The sequence below is a fragment of the Castor canadensis genome, chromosome 16, assembly GCF_047511655.1.
Source record: "Castor canadensis chromosome 16, mCasCan1.hap1v2, whole genome shotgun sequence".
Classification (NCBI taxonomy): Eukaryota; Metazoa; Chordata; class Mammalia; order Rodentia; family Castoridae; genus Castor; species Castor canadensis.
This window is the reverse complement of record NC_133401.1, coordinates 71,537,563-71,562,533: the sequence shown is the minus strand read 5'-3', so window position 1 is coordinate 71,562,533 and position 24,971 is coordinate 71,537,563. Positions and strand designations below refer to the sequence as shown.

Genomic DNA, 24,971 nt, shown 5'->3' with positions numbered 1-24,971 from the left:
CCTTCACCTGTGCAGTGAGCCACTGGCTTCCAGGCTCCACTGCAGTACCCTAGCTGTAGCCTTTCCTTTCTCTCTAATAAATCCTATTTTATATATGGGCTTTGGCTCATTATTCAGCTGCCTCATGAGCCAGTGCCAAAGAAATAAACAGGGAGGGATAGGGTACTAATCAATGGTAAGCTATACAGGCATTACAGAAACAGAGAGAGGATTAAAAAAAAATCCCCAAGTTCAAATGCAATAAAGTTTCAGTCTTAATAATTTTGGTGTTAATCCCTCAGCCTCCAATCCTGGAGATAGGGTCTCAGAAGTAGTTTGGTCATTGTCTCATCAAAGGGGAAATAAAACCCCAAAACCAAAACAAACAGACAAACAGAAAAAACAAACCAAAAACCAAAACAAAACAAAAATCCCAAGTTCCAATGGAATTTGAATCCTTCAGCTTCCAATTCTAGTTCTGTCATTGTCTCATCAAAGGAAGAGAAAAAAAGAAAAAAAAAGAGTCTGGGGACAGCTTTGTGATTGTCTATCTGAGGCTGCAGCTCATCTGCCCACTGCTGTCAGCCAGCCGTTGCTGGAGGCTTTATTGATTGCAGATCTGAGGAATGAGCTTAACACTCACCCAGCCCCGCAGGCTTTGTTTATTTAGAGTTCTCCTGGGCGCGACAGCCACTGTTACAAGCCTTCCCTTCTGCAAGCACACTGGGGGAGGTGGTGCTACACTCACCTTCTCTGGCCGGCTTGTTTATTTACAGTTCACGTGGGAAGTGCCCCTTCCCCACTCTCCAGTGGAACACTCCTTACAATACTGTCACAAGCTTTCCTGCTCCAAGGTTGCTGGGCGGGGTCTGCCACTCCTGCAGTTCCATGAGGGATTGCCCCTCCCCCTTCGGTGCTTAGGACACCCTGCCCTCTTTGCTATGTGTTTTCTTTTGTTGTTGTTTATTATTTAGTTTTTTTCTCCTTTCTCCCTGGGTGGGGGTCGGTCTGTCCAGGGAGCTATGCTGATCTGGCCCAGGGTTGTGTGTGGGAGTACTGCATGCCACTTAGCTCACCTGGTGGTCTGCTTCTTTCGAGCCAGTAGGAGCTGATGTCTGGCAGCCTGGGAGCCCTCTTGGTTTCTCTGTTTAACATGGTATGGGGATGCTATGCATGGGCTAGGGGTGTGGTGGTGTTGGAATTTTACCTCTTCTTGGTGTTTTTTCCTGCCAGGTGTATCTCCAGCATCTCTCCAAGATTTTACTTTAGGAAGCACGCTTTCTGCTTCCTTCCTCTAGTCGCCATCTTGGGATCCCCTAAGAGTAAATCTTAAAAGTGTACAATAAAAGATTTGGTGTGTATAAAGTTAAAGTTGACTATAATTAAGAGTTGCCTAAAAGATTTTTAGGGTCATGTCAAACTAAAATAAAATTCTCTGTCTATAAAATAACAAGGTTATCTTAATATTGTTCTGCTCTAAGTAAAAACTGTTATAGGAAAAGATTTTATCAAAGAAGTTACTTGTGTTTTCTGTTGATCTCATCAAGCTTTAAGTACTACTTAATCAGAGTTCATTTATGTATTTGCTTATAACTGTGTGGTGTCTATACTTTATCTAAATATGGTACAAACATTTACAAAGTCAAAAGTGCCAATTTATATAAAATAATGAGCTAAAGCTCTCTTTTATCCAAAAGTGTTACATTTAACCTAAATCCTGACAGCCCCTGCCTCTCACAGGTCACCTACCTGGGTGTGTTCTTAAAGGGACAGACTCACTCCCTGAGTCATGAGGGAATTGACCCAATACTCCGTTTCCCACTTCCCCATGCCATAAAGCAGCTTAAATCTTTCTTGGGAGTTACAGGATTTTGTAAAATCTAGATCCCTAGATATACAGCCCTTACCAGACACCTTTTTATGCTCCTGCTAATATTCCTATTTGGGTCTTGTGTAATAAATGCTCTCTCCAGATTTATATCTCAACAGGTCTGACTGATCAAACTCCAGCTTTTAGTCAAGGAATACTCACCTCTGCCTTGGCATGAGCCCTCAATCCCATTCTATCGGGGCCCCTGGAAACTACACAGGTCAACCCCTGAGATAAGTACTCTCTCCCCTATCCCCCTGTCACCCCATTGTCAGCACAAAGCAGCTAGATGAGTCATTGCCTCTCTACCCAACAGCAGTTGGGTGCTTGTCTCAGAGGGAGAATTTGTTGGGTCTGGAGACCTAAGGCCGATGAATGGGTATCCCATCCCCCATAGAGGGCAGTATGCTTCCTACATCCTGAGGAGATGGAGGCCTGCATTCCTGCGTCCTAAAGGAGAGATAGAGATCTGCCACAGGGCTGATGAGCAAAATGCTCTCTTCCCCCAATAAAGGTGCTAACCAAACCAGTTTACCTGAGAAGGCCCATTAATCCATGGCCAATGAGAAAAACCCACCTAACCCAGAGCTAAAATGTCCGTTAAAACCCTAACCTTCACCTGTGCAGCGAGCCACTGGCTTCTGGGCTCCACTGCAGTACCCTAGCTGTACCCTTTCCTTTCTCTCTAATAAATCCTATTTTATACACTGGCTTTGGCTCATTATTCAGCTGCCTCATGAACCAGTTCTCTGGCCTGTGAAGGCAGGGACCCTTGACACCGGAACTTAACAGTATGGAATACAAATCCAAGGCTACTTTCTAAGATGTGTGAATCAGGTTAATTCTTTTTCTATTGTTGAATTTAAGTTCTATTTTGAATCTATGTTCTATGAAGGAAATCTGGATAATCACAAATATTCTGGGTTTCTACTTTCCTAGCCCTTGGGTTTGTTCTCAGTTTCCAGCGATTGTGGGCTAGGCTGATCCTTGGAGGTTAGTACCTGTGGTATGCCTTGATGTGCTGAAAAGAGCTTTATAGTGTCAGATCCTGGCAACAGATAGCAGAGGAGGATACAAGCCACCATTCCTCTTTCTCAATGAAAGCCCCTACCTCGGCTAATTCTGCATTCTCTTAGAAGGCACATGGGTAGTAGGGCTGTCTTCCAAGGCACTGTTAATTCTTGAGAAACAAGAACCTCTTAGGCCTCTGCCTTATGATGATGCATCTTGCTTTCATGCCATGGCATGTTCCCAAGTACCCAAAGTAATTGGATAGCTTACTATTATCCCTCCGATCTTGACTTTGAAAGGGGTATCAGAGTAGTGCACCAGCCATTATTCAGGACGTCACCCATGCCTCTGCTCTAATCTTTTGTTCGGAGGCCCAAATATTCAGAATTGCCACTTAGCTAGTCTCACAAATGTTACCATGATACACAGAGTGCTTTTTTTTTTTCTTAGGGGACAGGCTAAAGAAACTTGGCTCAGTCTGGGTTGTAAGGAAAGATTTCCAAGGAGGAAATGATGTCGAAGGAAGACCTTGAAGGATGGGTTGGAATGAACTGGGCAAATGGAAGAGGAAGAGTCTCTGAGATGAAAAAGTAAGCATAAGCAAAGATAGAAAAGGAAGAGGCTCAGTGCATCTGGAAAAGTGCAAGTAGACCTGTTGCTGGAACTAAGTGTGCAAGTTCAGAAGGGCTGGGAAACGGGAGAGATGTCCCAAGAGGTTTCTGATGATCCATCCATTAAGCTAAGTGGATGTTTCCATCTTAGGGACAAGGGCTGGGAGCATGGCCCAAGTGGTAGAGCACCTGACTAGCAAATGCAAGGCCCTGAGTTCAAACTCTGGTACCACCACCTCCAGGACATTAGAAGGAAAATGAAGCTTAGAAGATGAACATAAAACCTATCATCTAAACAAGGACACTCTGGCAACTGAGAACTGGGACTGCCTTAGGCCTACTGAGACATCTGGTCATATATATATGAAGGTGACCTGAATCTGTCTGGAGTTATGTAAAATAGGGATGAGACACATCGAGCAACTGTAACAGTTTAGATAAGAACTGGTTAAGTGGGAGAGAAATATATTTGTGATCTATGTAGCATGTTGAGTTGATGAGGCTTGGTTATTTTGAGCCGTTCTATATATGTGTGTGAAAGAGAAATTTAGCTTTGTCTTGGCCCCCTGATCAGTGAATGATCTGAGACAGGGGATAGTGAAGAAGGAACACATCTGTGAGCTGAGAATAGATGAATGGTGGAGACTGGTTAAACTCTGGATGTTCTGAGTAATGTGACACTCATAACTAATTCAAGTACATGTCTGGAAAACTGTATTAAAAACATAGGCAAGTCATAAGCATTGTTTATACTCAGTTCACAGCATTTGTCCAGAATTGCTATTCGAATTAGTTGTTTGCCATTTTTCATACTTAGTGGCATTGGCAAGCATTGCTTTGTAATTTATTAATTTATTTTTGGCTGTACTGGGTCTTGAACTTAGGGCCTACTCTTTGAGCCACTCTACCAGCCCTTTTAATGATGGGTTCTTTCGAATTGGGTCTCAAGAACTATTTGCCCAGGCTGGCTTCGAACCGTGATCCTCCTGAGTAGCTAGGATTACAGGCATAAGCTACCAGCGCCCAGCCTGCTTTGTAATAATTTTCAAACACTTCAGGTTTGAGTATACTCTCTACCTTTCCAGGTCCATTGTCTTTTCCCATGTATAGGTATGCTAAGTGACTGACCTGCAGGGACTTTATTTATGGGCCTCTCACCTTCTCAAAACTCTTGGGATTGGCCAATGGGCAACATAGGCAGGAAAAGAAGGGAGGAAGTGAGGCCAAGGGTTTGATTTTTCTGATTCTTTCTGTCAGGCAGCTGGGGCCAAGTGACCTCCCTCTCCTGTATCCACAGCTGTCAGATAGTTGTCTGTATACACCTGCCATCTCCAGGGGCCAATATTCTGTCCCTCTGTTTGCCTGCTATGGTTTAGATATGGTTCAAATCTGTTCCCCAAAGGCTCATGTGCTGGAAGTTTGGTCACAATGTGGTGGTATAGAGATGGTGGAATCTTTAAGAGGTAGAGCCTACTGGAGGTGATTAGGTCCTGGTGTCATTGTACTTGGAAGGGATTCATGGTGGGCTCTAGATTTGAGTTATTTTCCATAAAAGTATGTTATTATAAAAAGGGGAGAGCTTGGTCCTTGAATATCTGGCTTCCTGTCTCTCTACCACATGTGCTCCTGACCCTGCCATTGTGATGCCATCTTCAAGGAGTTCCTCACCAGAGGTTAAACTGATGGGGTTACTGATTGTGGAGTTTCTGCCTCATAAGTGTGAGTTGATAAACCTCACATTCTTTCATCTTACCCAGCCAGAAGTATTTTGTTACAGCACCAGCAAATACAGTAAAACATTGTCCTTCCAGGCCTGGGGATGCTGGCATTCTTCACTGTGCTTGCTTGAGAGTCAGTGTTTTCTCTTGGTGATGTCTTTGCATCCTGCTCACACATTTCAAAGACATATGCTTTGCAAATCCTCCTCAAATGATCCAGTTTGACGATGCCATCTGTTTCTTGCCAGAACCCTGACTCATATAAACCTGGATTTCTTTTTAAGAGACCGATTGGCACCTGGTGAAGAATGTGTGAAGGAAAAGCACCTTGTGGCAGGAGTACTGCCTGGAGTCCTGACCTGAACACCCTGTTAGATTCACAGAACAGTTGCCATCACACTCTCCAAACTTGTGAGCAAGTGCCCTTTTACACCAGCTGAGTCACCAGCAGGGGTGTTTAGGGAAAGGAAGGAGAAAGAGAATAAAAAGGCTTTACAGAAGAGGAATTAACTTTAATACTTTAGGATTACATCACAATTGACAACTTAAAGCAAAATTTCTACATACTAAACCCAGGAAGCTTGGTTAAATGATTTCAACACACACTTGTTCCTCAAAGGAACAGTAGAAAGATGAACAATTTCCTTAACTCCTTTCAAAGAATTTGTAATCCTTAGAAATAGAAAGTGTTAAATTATATGTTTTGATTTCTAGTGGGGGAAATAGGGACCCAAATGAGAAGAGGATCTCGAGGCAGCTTGACTTTCACATTGAGAATAAGCATACCAGACTATTGAAACATTAGATTTCAGGCAGGTATAGTGGAGTCTTCCAGAATTTTCTTCAGTACGGTCTTGGTGTCCTCAGCAACTAACTTAAGGATGCGTCTTTGTCTCATGCGTCTGATGCAGTGGATGACTGGGCGACACAAGCATGAGGCACAGCTAAGAAGTCTGAGGATTACTGTCATGACTAAGCAGTCATGACTTTTAGTTTCCAGTCCCTGCTACAGAGACTGCGCAAATCCTGGGACTTTGTGATGGCCCTGTATTCTATTGCCATTTTCCCCATACAATGAGCTACCTGATGAAGTGACTGATCATCTATACCAAAGCACAATCGGTAGGCTTCCAGAACCTCCCTCAAGTCATCAACATCCCTGATGTCAAGAAAATCCTGAAAACGCTCTTTGGCTATTCTCTCTTTCAGGTCAGTCACTTTATCATTGACAATATTCTCACAGATCTGGGAAAGGGCCTCTAAGGGAGCATGGTACCTGATGTTGGAGAGGTCTTTTTGCAGTGTGTCCCTAAGCTTAGGGAAGTCATGCAATAAAGGGTCAAGGTTAGATACCAGAAATAAAGAAGGGTCACGCAAGCCCTCCCACTGGAGATTTTCCTGGACATTCTCTCGGATATTCTTCCGGGTCTGGGTGTGTGAGAGGACACTTGTGCTGAGGTCCCTGTCTAGCTTAGTGCAGACTACATAGAACCTCTTTCCCATCCACTTAAGGGTTTTAGCAAGCTTCACATGATTCATGCTGAACTGCTCAGATGCAATGATGATGAAGAGGTCATACTGGCTGAACTGCATCTCATCCAGATAGTTCTCAAAGCTTTGGGTGGTGGCCCCCATGCCAGGCAGATCCCACAGCACCACGTTGGGAAAGAGGGAGGAAGAGTAGCAGGCTCGGGTCTGGGTGGTCCTCACCACCCCAGTGGGAGCCGAGGTCTCCTCATGACCAATGTCTCGAAGCGCATTGATGAAGGATGACATACCATTGCCTGAATCCCCAGTCACTGCGATGCTCACTGGGGTCCTGGACACTCTCTCCATGACTGCCCTGGTCACAGGGATCACTTCCAGCAACTTTCCGTTTTGCAAGGCCCTCTCAATATCCCTGATGACCTCCTCAGGTAAAATACTCCAGCCCGTGTGGTATGACGCAGTAGAGGGGAAGGATGTAGACAACGGAGTGCAATAGGACACGGGGGCCTCTGCCATGTTGGTTAGCAGTGGAGCAACCTGCAGAAGTAGAAGAGCCAGGAAGTTAGATGTAGGATGACACAGGAATCAACAGACTTTAAATCCCAGTCCAAGGCTTTCAGATCCATAACTAAAGACATTTCATTTACCATCAGAACACCAAAACAGTCCTTCAGGATATTTGCGCATTCTTAGCAGGTGGGAAGAACCTGAAAATGGCTCTATAACCATTGTGTTAAATACAAGCCCCAAAGTAGGACTGTGGATGCTTGGACTTGAGCAGCAGAATGTCAGTTGGGTATCTCAGTGAGAGCCCATGTTCTTACTTCAGCCAAATAGGTAACTAGGAGTCCAGCTTGTGCCAGATGTTTAGATTCCACAACTCACTGGTGAGGACTTTTAAGCCCTGAACTCACAGAGGTTATCCTTGTCCTTTTTTTTTTTTTTTTGGTGTTATTGTGGTTTGAACTCAGGGTTTCATGCTTGTGCAAAGTAGGCGCTCTACCTCTTGAGCCATACCTCCAGCCCATTTTCTCTGGTCATTTGGTGATGGTGTCTTGTGATCTATTTGCCCAGGGCTGTCCTTGAGCTGTGATCCTCCCATCTTAGCTTCCTAAGTAGCTACGATTACAGGAATGAGCCACTAACACCCAACTGAGGTTGTCCTTCTCAGTCAGGTATAATTTATTTATTTATTTTTTTACCATACCATGATAAATGTTTTTGTCTTTTTCCAAAATATTTCTTTTCTTGTAAAATTGGGATGATGTTTTTGCAATAGTGTAGATAGTAAATACATATCTCTCCTCAATTCCAACAGATATGTGAAAATAATCTGTCCAAAGAATCTACTGATATTTAGGTCAGTGCTTATGTTTGCACATTTCTGTGCATAACTGTTGATTGTGTCACTATTACTATAGATATTCAAGCTGTTATGTCAAGGTAGGCTTCTCTTCTTGACTGAATCCTTGCCATGGCATTGAAGCATTTGTGGGGCAGGACTGGGAAGAGAATTGGTTGAGATTACAGTGAATTCTACTCAAGGTTGCAACACAAACATTGTTCCTACCTGATGGGCCTTCAGAATCCCACGATCATAGGTAATTGCTATGTTACTTTCCTTTAGAATTCAATTCCCTTCTTTGTGCATGAATGCAAATTAAAAAAAATGAAAACTCAAGGCCATTTCTTTGACTGAAGAGTTTTTCTTGAACCTCACAGAGGTTCCATGCAGCTCCAAAAGGAGCTCCCTGCCAGATCCACACATTGGGTCTCTTGAAGCAGATGGAGACTTGTACTAAGACTGAGGTGGCAGGAGTCTTCTCCAGAAGACTCACTTGTCCACATGTAGGACAAATTTCATAGACACTAGTAGGTCCCAAGGTGCAGTTTCTTGCCCTGCTCAAGCTCCCTGGGCACATACCCTCCCAATACCTCTCCTGGGGTGGCTCCTATCTACAACCCAACATTGTTCCCCATACACCTTGGGCTGCTATTTACCTAGTTCAAGGTCTTGGAGTGGACCTTCACATAGCAGTAATAGGCCAAAGTCCCTCATGTGTTCGAGGACCAGCTTGGCTCCTTGCATTGTGGACAAGTTTCTGAAACCTAGGGAAGTCATACTACCCACCTCCCAGGATTTGTGTGATGGTTTCATGACAAGATCGGTGTGAAGCCCTCTGTACAGCTCTGAGCACTCTTGGTGAAGTCTCTGGTCTTGTCAGGATCCCTGAGGAAGTCGTTCCTCTGGTTCTTCCTCCCTCCAACTTTAACCACACAGCAAGAAGGTCCTCTGTGAATCTGTCTGTGCTGGGTCCTTTGCATCCCTTATCTTAATATTCCTTAAATCCTATTAGATAAGTTATACAATTATTTCTGATTATGAATGAATAAAAAGAGAATTATGAATAAATAAGCAATACTGCATTACAGAGATGGTGGGGAGGGAACCAAAGTTTGAACCTCACAGTGTGATTCTATGTTTCTGTCTGGATGGCAAAGAAAATCTTGTTTAACAGAAACTCATGACTGCTGGATGCTGAGCAGCTTCCCATTGGAACGTTGGTTCACTTACTGCCAATTATTATTTTCCACTGTCTGGACACAACTTTTATCATTGTGGAAGAGAATGGAAACCACTGTCTGCCATCCCTCCTATCTTCATCCTGCCACTGGTTTGTGACTGTAATGAAAATGCCCACCTCGTCTTCACTTTAGGAGACAATGAGCTCTATATTTTAGGGGTTTACATCTACTAGGTTGGGAAGATGCGTAATTGAATGGTGACAGAGATATCCAGAGTTTAGTGGAAGATAGGATATTGGGAAAGACTGTCATCATACCTCATTTATGCTTTGGAACTATAAACCCCTGAGGTCTGAGACTTCAGAAACTATCCAGAATCTTCCTTCAGTGGTCCCTGTGAAAGACTCAAGGTGTTGTATGCCTGTCAGGTGGTTCTTCCTTCTGTCTGGAGTCAGGGTGTCCTGATCTGGGTGTGAGTGTGAATGGCTTGGTAGAAGGCTAGTGCATGCTGAGGCAAAGCTGGCTAGAAGCCAGGAGAATGAGGCCCTGGACTAGGTCCAAGACTGAAAATACTCTAAATGGGAGGAGTGACCAGAGGAAAGGAGTTCTGTAGTGTCTGGTAACATCTAGTCCTTAAGCCCAACTCTGATTCCCTTGCCTATCATTGGTCATGTTCAAATTCTGTTTGCTTTACTTTCCTGTATTGAGAACTTTACTTACAGGGTAGGAGAAGATGTGGTTGGGGTGGTTGAAGGAAATAGGTGAGGATGGAAATTCTATTCATTTTTAATTATTTTCTAAATATACACCTCCCTTAACCTGGCACTTTGTCTTGTTTTAGGTCCTATCTGACACCTTCTTATCAGACATCAGGGTCATAGCTTGGGGGAGGGGTGACATGGACACCTGTGGAGGCCTCAACCATTGTCAAGGCCCCAGAAGAACTATCTCCTGTCCAGGATATGAGTAGTGGTTTCTTCTGTCCCTGGATCAGCTCTGTATTCTTCCAACTCTATTTGCCCCTATTATAGGTTAAGAAAAGAATATACTTGTCAGGGATCCCTTTGAGTCAAAGTATAACAGAAAGGAAAAAAGGTAATCAGCCCCTAAATCACTTAATTGGTCTAAAGCTGACACAACCCTCCTTATGGACTCCTATCACTTTGAGCACTCCTTTGATAGATCATTGAAAGAACGTAGTCTTCCAATTGATACTTACAATCAGAGAGTATTAATTGATTTGCTCGAAGAGGCTTGTTGTCATCTAAATGTATATGCATTCTTGGCACAAAGAATAAATTCTATTAAAGTATTAGCTAAGTGCCATATACAGCAAGTATTTAATCCATTTTATTTGATGAATGAAGCACATTTTTTTTATATCCTTAACTACTGGTTAACAGGTCCATGAATTTTTCTTCCTAAAATCTGTCACCTGAAGAGCTACAACCTGCTCATCTGTACTCTTCTGGAAAGTGCTCTCCTTTGGGGAGTGGCTGGGGATGGGTATTGATCACCTCAAGGTGGTTGTGGGAGGTGGGCACAAACCTTATACTTTTTTTGGTAGTGCTTTGGTTTGAACTCAGGGTCAACCACTCGACAACTTGAGTCATGCCCCTAGATCATTCTATACTTTTAAAAACCATTTATGTGACTTAGCCTGCTTTGAACTAAGGACTCCCCACCTGTCTTCACCTAAGCATCCTGTGTTTGGCCTTATGGGAGATGGTGTCTATGATTCCATGGCCCCGTTCCAGACTTCCAGTCCCTTACTGACTGACCCCTGGTCCATGTCTGCATCCCTGGTGCTGGTCATCACTGTAACACTGTACCTGGGGGCTTTTGGGGTTATGCCCTGCTGCAGCCCATGTGTCTGCCTATGGACAGACCAAAGAAAGACATGGGTAACTGGTATCTGGAAGGAGCCAAGCAGGTAGATTCAACTAGAGAGAGGAAGTCAGGCTTGGAAAGGAGAACTAGACTCTGTGAGCAGTATCTTTGCATCTTCTGGGTGAGAGCCACAGTAAGAGATGCATTTCACATAGGAACCAAGTGCACACTTTGCACACACACACACACTCACACACACACACACACACACTCACACATACTTGAAAGGTTGTGCCACATGGATGCACCTTTGCTTCACTTTATTCTACTGTGTTGAATTAAATTTTATTTTATTTTATTTTATTTTTTTTTCATTTTTCTTTTATTATTCATATGTGCATACAAGGCTTGGTTCATTTCTCCCCACTGCCCCCACCCCCTCCCTTACCACCCACTCCACCCCCTCCCGCTCCCCCCCTCAATACCCAGCAGAAACTATTTTGCCCTTATCTCTAATTTTGTTGTAGAGAGAGTATAAGCAATAATAATAAGGAACAAGGGGTTTTGCTGGTTGAGATAAGGATAGCTATACAGGGCATTGACTCACATTGATTTCCTGTGCGTGGGTGTTACCTTCTAGGTTAATTCTTTTTGATCTAACCTTTTCTCTAGTTCCTGGTCCCCTTTTCCTATTGGCCTCAGTTGCTTTAAGGTATCTGCTTTAGTTTCTCTGCATTAAGGGCAACAAATGCTAGCTAGTTTTTTAGGTGTCTTACCTATCCTCACCCCTCCCTTGTGTGCTCTCGCTTTTATCATGTGCTCATAGTCCAATCCCCTTGTTGTGTTTGCCCTTGATCTAATGTCCACATATGAGGGCGAACATACGATTTTTGGTCTTTTGAGCCAGGCTAACCTCACTCAGAATGATGTTCTCCAATTCCATCCATTTACCAGCGAATGATAACATTTCGTTCTTCATGGCTGCATAAAATTCCATTGTGTATAGATACCACATTTTCTTAATCCATTCGTCAGTGCTGGGACATCTTGGCTGTTTCCATAACTTGGCTATTGTGAATAGTGCCGCAATAAACATGGATGTGCAGGTGCCTCTGGAGTAACAGTCTTTTGGGTATATCCCCAAGAGTGGTATTGCTGGATCAAATGGTAGATCGATGTCCAGCTTTTTAAGTAGTCTCCAAATTTTTTTCCAGAGTGGTTGTACTAGTCTACATTCCCACCAACAGTGTAAAAGGGTTCCTTTTTCCCCGCATCCTCGCCAACACCTGTTGGTGGTGGTGTTGCTGATGATGGCTATTCTAACAGGGGTGAGGTGGAATCTTAGTGTGGTTTTAATTTGCATTTCCTTTATTGCTAGAGATGGTGAGCATTTTTTCATGTGTTTTCTGGCCATTTGAATTTCTTCTTTTGAGAAAGGTCTGTTTAGTTCACATGCCCATTTCTTTATTGGTTCATTAGTTTTGGGAGAATTTAGTTTTTTAAGTTCCCTGTATATTCTGGTTATCAGTCCTTTGTCTGATGTATAATTGGCAAATATTTTCTCCCACTCTGTGGGTGTTCTCTTCAGTTTAGAGACCATTTCTTTTGATGAACAGAAGCTTTTTAGTTTTATGAGGTCCCATTTATCTATGCTATCTCTTAGTTGCTGTGCTGCTGGGGTTTCATTGAGAAAGTTCTTACCTATACCTACTAACTCCAGAGTATTTCCTACTCTTTCTTGTATCAACTTAAGAGTTTGGGGTCTGATATTAAGATCCTTGATCCATTTTGAGTTAATCTTGGCATAGGGTGATATACATGGATCTAGTTTCAGTTTTTTGCAGACTGCTAACCAGTTTTCCCAGCAGTTTTTGTTGAAGAGGCTGCTATTTCTCCATCGTATATTTTTAGCTCCTTTGTCAAAGATAAGTTGCTCATAGTTGTGTGGCTTCATATCTGGATCCTCTATTCTGTTCCACTGGTCTTCATGTCTGTTTTTGTGCCAGTACCATGCTGTTTTTATTGTTATTGCTTTGTAATATAGTTTGAAGTCAGGTATTGTGATACCTCCTGCATTGTTCTTTTGACTGAGTATTGCCTTGGCTATTCGTGGCCTCTTGTGTTTCCATATAAATTTCACAGTAGATTTTTCAATCTCTTTAATGAATGTCATTGGAATTTTGATGGGAATTGCATTAAACATGTAGATTACTTTTGGGAGTATCGACATTTTTACTATGTTGATTCTACCAATCCATGAGCATGGGAGATCTCTCCACTTTCTATAGTCTTCCTCAATCTCTTTCTTCAGAAGTGTATAGTTTTCCTTGTAGAGGTCTTTCACATCTTTTGTTAGGTTTACACCTAGGTATTTGATTTTTTTTGAGGCTATTGTAAATGGAATTGTTTTCATACATTCTTTTTCCGTTTGCTCATTGTTAGTGTATAGAAATGCTAATGATTTTTCTATGTTGATTTTATATCCTGCTACTTTGCTATAGCTATTGATGATGTCTAGAAGCCTCTGAGTAGAGTTTTTTGGGTCTTTAAGGTATAGGATCATGTCGTCTGCAAATAGGGATATTTTGACAGTTTCTTTACCTATTTGTATTCCTTTTATTCCTTCTTCTTGCCTAATTGCTCTGGCTAGGAATTCCAGTACTATGTTGAATAGGAGTGGAGATAGTGGGCATCCTTGTCTGGTTCCTGATTTTAGAGGGAACGGTTTGAATTAAATTTTATTATATTCTATTCCAGTTGGTTTGATGGGTTATAACCTGTCAGATAGATTTCATGACTTGGTTGATGCAGAATAAAGAACACCTATGAATGGATTTCCTATTCAGGGTTCTACATAGTTTGTGCCTCATCCAACTATCCTGAGCTCCATCAGGAGGACTCACAGAGATGTGGGAACCAGCCTGGACTGGTTATGAATCTGAGAGATCAGGACTCTAGTGAACATAGATCTTAATGTTGTCTAAAACCCTAGTTATATTCCTCATGTGATCATTATCAGGAAAAACAGAGAAAAGAAATGTGCTTATTCATTCCAGGAAAGTGTGATATGTCTCTCCATGATTAGTGGGAACAGTATCGAACCTAGCATGCTCTGGGAAGATGGTGTTTAAAAGGCCCCCACCTCATTATAGTATCTGTAAAGGAATGAGTTTGTGCTCTGCAACTAAGCCAGTTTGTCTAATTCAGATAACATGTGAATTGAATCAGACAAAAAAGTCACTTTTTGAGCACTTCATGCTCAAAACCCCACCTGAACTTCCTATTCCATGGGTGGTCCAGGTAAGGAAATGATGAGCTTTCTATAGTTTCAGGGAACCCTAGATATTGCTTGCAGATGGTTCTGATCTTGGGAGTTTGTCCCTATAGAGAAAATGAAGAAGTTCCAGAACCCAAGAGGTGTGGGTGGCACATTCTGACCTCTTTCTCCAAACTTGATCCCCATGGAAAGACCCAAACAGCAGGAACTTATAGGTGAGAGAGAGGCACATTGCCTCCATGCTTGTGGGTGGGATGGGGTGGAGCAGTAACAATATTGAGGTGCTCTGTATCCTGAAGAAAGTCAAAGAGGGGTACTGCTGTGAGCATTGAATAACCAACCCCCAACCTTCTTGCCCTGCTCTATGGTTCCACTGTTCATGTCATTACATGAGCAGGGTAGTTAGCCAAGCTGCACTTAGGAGCTCTTCACATACCTGCTCCAGAAGAGTGACTGTAATCAGATGTCAGTGGCCCTCCTGGTATGTCACTCCTTCCCTGGGGAGAGGTTGCTGTCCTCAGGTGGTAGCAGCTCCCTATGGGATGATTTAAAAGTGGAATCCAGATTCAAGTGAGGACAGAAGTGAGGCGTGGAGATCTGAGATCCACTTAGGAAGAGATGATAATCTAGGAGGGAAGACGATCTGGAAAGGGCAGTCTGGTCTTCCTGGGTTCCCTTCTAGTCCCTGATCCTCAGCACAGCCCTTGCTCTCTGCTCTGCATTTTCTATACTTGAGTCCTGCCTACCATGGCACCACAGGGAGGGGACTCCAGTGAAGGGAAGTTTCAGTTTCTATTCCTGGAAATGGCTGGTTTTCAGAATTCAGCTGGACAGTTCCACATTCACACTCAGGGGAGGGTAGCTGAGCTGCAGTGTTGGATTGATCCAAGCTGCAGGGCTTCTTTCCTATTCCTGGAAAATGACAGCCCAGCACAGGATCAAGTCTTTGTGGGTCTGACCCTGCTGCTTCCCCAGCTGGAGCTTACTTGTTCAGATGATAGCTCCTAGCCCTGAAAATGCTAACATTCAGAGTCAGGGAGACCTAGCCTCCTAGTTATTTGCAGACCCTCATGGAGAAGTCGCTCAGTTGTTCCTATGGGCACTCTGGTGTCCCCTGCTCCCTCCCATCCCACCTTCCTCATAATGGAGAAGATTGGAGCAAGAACGAGTGGAAAAGCAGAGTCCTGTCCTTGCAGCCTGTGTCTCCTTAGGAAGGGGGACTGAACTAGGGCAGGGGGTAAATTTCAAAATCATAGACTCTGGAGTTTCTTTGATGGATTGGACTTCTGAATGAGACCAGGAGCTGGAAACAGTGACCACGGCATAGAAGCACCAACACCTGTGTGATACTCCCACCTAGCAGTGGAGGAGACGCTTCTAGCAAAGGGTGATGTAGGAGACTGGGGTGAGAAGGAGTCACATTACTTTTCGAGGGTTCAGCTCTGCCATTCCCTTAGTTGTCCTCCTGTACCTACTGGCAAGTTCTCCCTCCAAACCTGGGGGAAGAGGAGCAGGGGTAGAGAGAAGAGCTCACCTAGACCTCAAGGACTTGCTCAGGTACTGCCCTTGTCCAAAGTCTGCTCCAGGGTCCTGATACAAGTTCTGCCTCTTCATGGCTCAGGACTGTTCAGAGTTTTGGGCAATGTGATGCTCAGTTCCCTGGGAGCCCCAGTCCTTCCCCAGAGGCTTCCTCCCTCTCCTTTTTGCTTTGACACTTGTTCAGCAACCAGTAATGTGATTCCTTAGTGGCTTCTGTACCTTTCTCTTTTGCCTTCCTGGAAAAGCCAAGTTGCTGGGAAGAGGACTAAATGTGAGCTGCTTTCACATTCTTATGCTTGTAAACAGTGGAGGTTTTGAGAAACCTCCAGAAATCTTTCCTCCTGCTCCCTTTTCCTGTGAAGCCTAAGGGCAAACTAAGCTGCTGTAAACCTCTTGCAGATTTCAGTTTCTTTCTTGGGAGAATGACAGAGACAGCTTTGTGTTGCTTTCTAAACTACAGCAAAAAGGACTAGGTCACAGAGCAGGCACAGGAAGGCTGGGAGGACAATTTTGGAACCTTGCATTTCAGTGACCACAGCACTCAGACTCAGGAATTTTGGTCAACACTGGGTAGCTTCTCTCGGATCTCAAAGTCAATGTGGTGACAGAAGATAATCAGGCCATATGCAGCCTGTCTTTGAAGATGCTGTTTTGTCAAGAATCTTCATCTGGGGCAGTCTGGAATTAGATTCCCTGATGGAGTCAGGTCTGTGGGTTACCTGCAGATGGGTACCTGATCAGAAGGTGAGAATGTGGGTCACCTGGGATGAAACCTGGGAGCTCAGTAACCTCAAAGTCCATCAGCATCTTCCTTCCCCTGTCCCCACCTTTTTCAGCTAATTAAGGATCCGTGTGTGTGTGTGTGTGCGTGCGTGTGTATGTGTGTGTGTGTGTATGAGTGTGTGTGTATGTGTATGTGTGTGTGTATGTGCGTGTGCGTGCGTGTGTGTGTGTGTGTGTGTGCGTGAGTGTGTGTGTGTGTTTTCCAATGCTGGGGATGGAACGCAGGGACTCACACATGCTAGGCAAGTGCTCTACCACTGAGCTCTCTCCCCAGTCCCACACACTGTGTTCTCATTTAACCGGGCATCTGTATTTATTTGCTCTATCTCCAACACTACTGACTTGGGGCTTGGCGAGAGAGTGGATGCAGGAAGGCCAGATGGTGCTGGCTGCGCCAGTACATGGTTTGGTCAGCTCCTCACACTGTCATGTCTGTGCACCCCATGCCTTATTCTCCATCCACACCTGTCACCTCCAGTTTCTTAGGCGAGGGAACAGACAGTGACTGCCCCTGACAATGCTAGGAGGGCCAAGAACAGGACCTATACGATCTTTTTATCACCTAGGGGGAAATCAACACACTCCAAGCTGCAGTCACCCATTTTCACATATTTCTCTCCACGTACCCGTGCACACCCATGCACATACTCACTCATGCATGTACACACCCATGCACATACACACTCATGCATGCGCCCACCCACCCATGTACATGCTCACATACACATACATGTCATGTCCTGTCACGTCCTGTCATGTCCTGGAGATTGGATAAGAGAACCAGGAAGAATGTGCTATAAAGTAGGTGAGGACTGACCTCGCTTTCAGGAGCCATTCCTCTGACTGGCTTCAAGGTGTACTTCAGTCAAAACTAAGTAGTCTTTTTGTTAAGGATATTAAATCTTCATTTGCCCAATTGACAAGTGATAAGGATTGTTCAGGACAGTTAGGAGAGACTTGGTCAGTGGACAGGGTAGAGGCCACAGATTCATTCTCCTCCTGAGCCTTCCCTGCCCAGGAAATGTGTGCTTGGTCTCTGTGTAAATTCAGAGATAACGCTGACCTTCAGGGATATCTGCCTTCATGCATATCCATGCCCTAAGTGGACTGTAATTTCAGTGCCAACTGAAAAACTTGGTAAACATTTGAAGGGAAAAAAAGGGGCACAGCTTTTTCCTGTTCTGCAAGTGTTTGAGTAGTTCATTCTACTTGCAAGAGAGTTTTCTAGAAAATCCTTCCTGAACCTAGCTGGCCACACCTAGCCTGAGAGCTCTGGACAGCCCAGTTTTATGTCTGTCTCACTTCTCTTCACTCCAACTTTGCTGATCCAGATCCAGCCCTGGTAACAGTTGCTCAGAAGGAGGCCTGGTCCTCAGCCTCCTGGTTAGACCCTCCATGAACGCTGAGTCTCTGGGAGTTAAGACATGACCCTACACACATGACGTGCCTCTTGGGAAGGCGAAGAGGAGAGGAGGCCGTCGAACCAGAGAGAACAAACTTTGGCTGCCTGCCTGACCGTGTGCATTTTTCTGGGCCCAGTTCCAAACCACTTCAGGAACTGGAAGAGACAACTTAGCCTCAGGAGAAGAATCTCAGTTTAGAAGAGTTTTACCAAGTGTGCATCAAACACACGGTTGGCAAGTTTGCATTCCTTTGGTGGACTCTGTCCAGATCTGGCCCTGCATTCCTCCTTCTACTGGGGAAGAAGGCTCCTCTTCAGAGGCCAGTGGGAGTTTTGGGTCCAGAGGCAGTGGCCATACTGATTTCCAACTATATGGTCTTTGCCTGTGAGGGACCATATCAGGTCTGTTCTCACCCACCTGTCTGGAGGAGGTTTATTTGATACCAGGAGAACTGGCTGGGGCAGAAGTCCCCGAGAGCACAGCATGGGCTTCAGGCTCCAGCCCTCGGAGTGCAGTGGCCACTAGAGACCAGAAACGAAGGAGCTAGGGCTGGGACTTAGCTGTGAAGGATTCAATAGAGCTGGGGGTCATTTTCCAGGGTCTTAGGTACAATCTCTCTCCTCTGTCATGATGTGGGATCCATATTGTGTTCCTGAGTGAGTTTGTGGGTGAGTGTCCAAAATATATGGTCAGTTGTTGCTGGGAGGCAGGGTAGATCTGAAACAAAATAATGGACATAAACAATGTTCTTCTCAATCTTTCTTAGTGTACTCTCCTTACGTCTTGCTGGGCTCCAGCTTAAAATTCTCATCTCCCTTTCCTGAGTGTCTTGCAAACACTCAGTTGTGATGTCAACTCTCTATGATACAAGTGACATTCAACACAAAAAGCTGTAAGCTTTAAAAGCAATCAGGGGATTTCAGGCATGTGGTACCTTTGATGTGTTTATGTACGTATGACTCTGTGTGTGTGTGTGTTGTGTGTGTGTATGTGAGAGAGAGATCTCCAATCTTACCACGATTCAAGCAATGCACCCCATCTATATAGATCTGTGCTCTATTCTGCATTTAAGAAGAAATTTCTTTTCCTTTCTTCTAAAGGGATCAAAAGTGGGAGATATTTTCATAAATCATACTTAAAATTTTTAACATTGAACTCAGTCTTCCTCCATGCACATATTTCATATAGAAAATTGCTGTCTCCCCAAGGAATTTGTAGGGACAGGAATGGTCCTTTCTTTCTTTACTTCCTGTAGAGCCAATAGCACAGCGTGAACCCTCCACACACACTGTGGACAAGGAGGGGTGAAAAAGGGGATGATGGTCATGGGCCAAGTTCCCAGCCAAGTGCCAGTCGTGCACTGGGAGCTAATGCTGACTCAGTGCTTGATACTAAACCAGTGCCTCAGGTTCCAGAGATATGGAAGGGTTCCCAGACCTGTTTACAAAAGTTTTCAGCCTTTGTCCCTCTGTGGTGTTCTGCTGTCTCCTTTGGCATTGTCCTCCTCTTCCTGTAGGCTGTTAAATCTCTTGTAGCCATGAACAATTGGCCATTGATCATTGTTCAGGGGCCTCGAGTTCAGGTTCACTCTGCTTTGTAGTTTCTGGGAAAAGCCTGTTTTTCCTCTTCACCTGCACAACACACCCAGCTGAGGCCATGCTGCCCGCTGGGGTGCCTTGGTGGCTCTAGACCCCATGACACACCATTAGCATAGTACCCTGGCAATTTGGGCAGCCAGCTACAGCTGCCTGCATGAGACATGTTAGAGATATGGAGAGAAATTTTAGAATTATCTTTCCACTGAGAAATGCTTTTCCCACATCCAGTGAAACTTGTTGAAACTTGCTCACAGCCTTCTTCCTGCATCCAGAGCAGCTCTGTCCCTAGAAAGCCCATCCTCTAGGCACCTTGGCTAGGTGTCCTCCCAGAGGTCATGAGGAACCTGACCCCCCTAGCCCCAAGTCTCTTCCAGCCATTGTCTCATTCTGAGCATCTTGAGACCATAAAGTGTTATTTGTCTTTTCCTGGAAATGGTTCTGCTTCCCAGAAAAGTCATAACATTGGATTGGTTTTGCTTTCACTTTCTGCCTGTGAATGCCTTTACGATTAGCCAGTTCTCTTCTGATGAGAGGGTTGCCAGAGAGAGGCTGTGTGTAGGTTTTTTCTTTCTGCCTCCACAGTTGGGCTGGTTATCCCTGACCTGACGGAGGCGCTCTGTACCTCTTGCTCTCTCTATTGACCCCAGGAGGACACAGTGTGTGCTTCTTGGCGGAGGACAGCTGTGTGTAGGTGTAAGTTCCTGTGCTGTAGGCTGCAGTGAGGGCTTCAACAGGCTCAACATTTTCAGTTTTCAGTGGAAACGCTGGATCTGATCTTTGACATCTGAAATCTCTCCAGCTCTGGTGAGTGAGACAACTCTGCATCTGTAGTGACTGGGGTCTGCCTCTGTGCTTGGAGGGCTGAGGACAGAGCTGTCTGGGGGAGGCAGCCAGTCAGGTCATGATCTTTACACAACAGACAACCAACTTTGGGTGTGAAGATGCCTTTTGTTGTTGAGAAAATTGAGAGATTATTTGGACTCAGCAGTTGTATTTATGGGATGTCTCCCATAGGAAACTATGCAGTGTTCCCTGTAAAATTCTTGGGTTTTCTGGTTCTAGCATTTCACTGTCATAGAGTCATCTAACAGCTCTGTGAGTTTTTGAAAATTAGTAACAATGCAAATAATGTTCTTCCATTGGCACATAAATCAAATCAAACATAAATGGTGCATATTTAAGGTGTGTGGTGTGCTAACTACTACAGTTTGGTCACTGGATAGTTTATATATGTGTGGAAAGCTCATGATTTTAATTTTATTGTGTTGTTAGGTACTGGGGATGGAACGCAAGGCCTAGTGCTTGTTAAATAAGTGCTTTGCTACTTTAGCTATGCCCCTCCCAAAAAGTGTGATCTTTATCACACCTGTTACTTTTTGGAGCAATTTAAAAAACCCAGAAATGTATTCTCTTAAAGTTCAGGAGGTTAGAAGTTCAAAGTTAGTCTTCATGTGCTATAATCAAGGTATCAGTAGGCTGGCTCCTTCTGGAGAGTCCAAGGAACATCCATTTCCCTCTCTTCCTCAGCTTCATAGGTTACCTGCTTTCTTTGACTCTCAGTCCTTCTTTCATGTTTATTAATCCTCATTCCAATTTCTGCTTTTGTCATTCCACATCTGTCTTTTGTCTTCTTTCTTCTTCTTGCCTTACTCTTGTAAGGACCTTGGTGATGAGATTGCACCTACCTGGGTAGTCCAGAATATTGGTCCCATCTGATGACCCTTAATTTAATTTCATCAGTCGAGTCCCTGTTGATAAATAAGACTTTCTATTACAGTTTTGGAGGTTTAGGATGTGGACTTGTTTAGGAATTGTTCTTCTGAAAACTTAGGGACTGCTGCACTGTCTTGACTGCTGAGACAGAGAACTCAACAGCACAGAGAATAGGCAGTCTCTTTTCCAGCAGTGGCAACTAAACTCACCAGGAAACAAAATTAGTTATAGTAGCATGAATCAGTGTGAGAGGAGGGAAGTGGCCCATAGAGAGCAGTAGGTTTCTTCAGCAGACCCCATGTTTCTTTCTCTGCTCCATTTTCCTTAAAAATGTCACTTTGTTGTCTTTCTTTTTCACAGAACTTCCACCATTAACTGCCATGGATCTGTACATCACAGCCTTCCTGAAGAATATGACAGGAAAGAACTTTCAGCAATTGGCTGCTGACTTTGTGCCTGAATACTCTAAACTAATCAGTAAGTCGGGAGGAATCCTCTCTCCGGAAAGCCTCAGTAGCATTCAAGCAGCCCTGCAAGAGGGGAAACTAAAGGATGTGGTGGAGAAGATTCAGCAATCACTTACTGAAGCAGAAAATGCTTCCCTGGCTGTGGCTGTGATCGGGGAATCTGGGACAGGGAAATCCAGTTTCATCAATGCCCTGCGAGGACTTAGTCATGAAGAGGAGGGATCAGCAAGTGTTGGGGTTGTGGAGACCACCATGAAGAAAACACCCTATCAACATCCAAAATATCCCAACGTGACCTTTTGGGATCTGCCTGGAACTGGCACCCCCAATTTCCACCCAGACACTTACCTAGAAACAGTGGGATTTGCTGAATATGACTTCTTCATCATCATTTCTTCCTCTCGGTTTAGCTTCAATGATGCTGACCTGGCCCGGAAAATCAATGAGATGGGGAAGAAGTTCTACTTTGTTAGAACCAAGATTGATAGTGACTTATACAATGAAAAGAAATTCAAACCCAAGTCCTTCAAAAGTGAGAAGGTTCTTCAGCAGATCCGAGACTACTGCCTGGCTAATCTTAGTAACATTGGGGTGCTTGAGCCGGACGTCTTCTTGATCTCCAACTTTGATGTGGGTGACTTTGATTTCCCCAAACTGGAGCAGACTCTGCTGAAGGATCTCCCTGCCCACAAGCGCCATGTTTTTGCGCTCTTGTTGCCTGATTTCTGTGATGCTTCAATTGAGATGAAGAGAGATTTCCTCAAGGAAAAAATCTGGCTGAATGCCATGAAGTCAGGAGTTTTGTCTTTCATCCCATTCATGCCCTTCATTAATGGGTTTGATTTGCCTGAACAGGAAATGTGTTTGAAGGTTTACCGAAGCCATTTTGGCTTGGATGATAAATCGATTGAAAAGATTGCTGAGAAGCTGGGTACATCTGTACAGGACATCAAAAGCTACACCAAGTCCTTGGATTTCTGGCACCTTGTGAAGGATGACAGCATAGCCACAAAAGCCATGAAATGTGCTGAATCCTTCTGTGCTTTTAAAGGAGGCCCTTTGTCTGCTGTTGTCCAGTTTCTGAAAATCTACTTTCTACACTCGAAATTCCTCAACACAGTGGCAGATGATGCTAAAATTCTCCTGCGTATGATGAAGTAGAAATGGTATGCCTGGCCTAACCAAATGCACAGGCAAGACTCAGGTCTTGCATTCTCATGATGAGCTGGGGTCCTCTTCCTCCCAGCTTGCAGGCCAGCTCTTCCCTAAGGTAGAAAGAATATCTGTTCTGTGGAGGAAAGCCATTTCTTCACCTGTGAACACTGCTCTGCAATGATTATTTAGCCATAGCCTGTTTTCAGCTTTCATTGATGTTTTGCTTGAAGCATGACAGTAACTCACCATTTGCTATCAATTAATCTATGTGATATGAGCCAGTCTCCTTTTGTACTACTTACTAACATAATAAACAGATTGTGACAATGAGGATGAAAGTTATATATTGTCACTTTATAATTCTTTTCCCTCTCAGTCATCATCTTAATACCCTCCTCACCAAAACAGGGAAGACACAGAAACATGAGAACATAGTTAAATATATAGTAAAACGTTTATAGTGCGAAAATGCAGCAAGATCAAGAGGAGCTGCAAAAAGATGAGAGAAATGGTCTTATGTGTCATAGTTCCCAGGAATGGTTTCTATTTCTGGGAATTTGTCAGTAAAAGCATGGCAGAGCAGCTGCCCAGGGCCAGTGGAGCAGAACCGCCACTGCCCCAGTGATGTCTCTAGGAACAGCTGCTGGTGCCTGTGTCTCATCTCAGAGCTGTCCCTCTACTTCCAAGATTCTTGTTTTTGAATGTGTGGTTCAAGCAGTAGAGCACCTGCTTTGCAAATATAAAGTCCTGTAAATTCTGGTTATAAATCCCTTGTCAGATCTGTAGCAACTCCAGTCCTACCCAAAAAATGTTTATGAATAAGTTTTTTTTTTTTTTTGGCAGTACTGGGGATTGAACTTAGAACCTCAAGCAGGTTCTCAACCGCTTCAGTCAGACCTTCAGTTCCAAAGTGGAAATAGTTTTATGATATTTTTTATGGCCCTTAAGAAATGAGAAATCCACAGAAATACGCATCATTTTAATTGGCACTACTGGGGGTTGAATCATGGCCTCATGCTTGCTAGGCAAGCACTGTACCAGTTGAACCATAGTCAGTATTTTTTGCTTTTATTTTTCAGTTAGATTCTCAGACTTGTTTGGGGTGGCCTCAGACTGTGATCCTCCTACCTTCACTGCCGAGTAGCTGGGATTAGAGGCACGGGCCGCCATGCACAGGTTGCTTTAGATAGGGTCTTTCTAACTGTTGCCCAGGTTGGCCTTGAACTGTGATCCTCTTATTCCACCTCATGAGTAACTGGTATTATAGACAGCCATCTTGCCCAGCCTCTCATCTCAACTTTTACCAATGTGAATTCTTCACATTCCTTTCCATTTTCCCCTGCTCATACCCGGTGGACCCATCCTAAAAGCCTCAGAGGCGACCCACCGACATTCCCTGTCATAGAGGCCGGTCCTGATTCTTGTAGAAAAAAAATCATATAAAACAAAAGCACACATACAGACACAAGTGAGGTGTAGAGTCTGAACAAAAGACATAACTTTGTGTGGGTGAAATTTGCTGAGGATATGGAGTGTTCAGGTTCACATCCTCCCTTGGTCTGTGCTCTGCTATGCTGAGGTCTTCTCTGTGCCAACCGGCTCATAGCTTTCCTTGATCACCGTGTGTTGCCTCTTCCTCTTCTGTCACATTTGCTCACTGCTCAGTATGTCATTGTTCATTCTGCTGGAACCTGGAACAAGGGAGACCAGGCACTAGGGTGTGGGGACAGGAACGTTGTCTGCTGTGAGTCATTTGTCAGGGTGGAAAGGAGCTCCCTCTCAGCAAATTCTCCTGCTTCACTTGCCCTATTATTCTTCTTTCCAATAGAGCAAGTTTAGAGGTAAACAAATCTCTCATTTGGACAACTATAACACCACCACTCATTTCATCAAAGAGGGCTCATGTCCTACCCATCAGTACATCAGCTTATGTCTCTGCACATGAGGAGTCTTGAAAGGGGATTTGTATGTACTCCCTGTTCACTGTCATCCAGACTTCTCCC

At 44.2% G+C, this 24,971-nt stretch overlaps 1 protein-coding gene and 1 pseudogene across 3 annotated transcripts in view; one reads left to right on the top strand and one right to left on the bottom strand.

The window, feature by feature from the left end:
• LOC109680888 (interferon-gamma-inducible GTPase 10-like) overlaps positions 1–23,310 on the top strand; it is a 57,251-nt gene extending 33,941 nt beyond the window's left edge. The window contains exons 1-2 of one of the 3 annotated variants that reach the window (XM_074057578.1): positions 16,574–16,593; positions 21,707–23,310. In XM_074057578.1, coding sequence (XP_073913679.1) covers positions 21,727–22,974 — 1,248 coding nt within the window. In that variant the 5' untranslated portion in view covers positions 16,574–16,593; positions 21,707–21,726 and the 3' untranslated portion in view covers positions 22,975–23,310. Of the gene's footprint in view, positions 1–16,573; positions 16,594–20,134; positions 20,438–21,706 lie in introns of those variants that run through there. The other 2 variants (XM_074057576.1, XM_074057577.1) reach the window with 2 other exon arrangements.
• On the bottom strand, positions 5,681–15,112 carry LOC141417977 (immunity-related GTPase family M protein-like; annotated as a pseudogene).
• Positions 23,311–24,971: the final 1,661 nt, after the last annotated feature.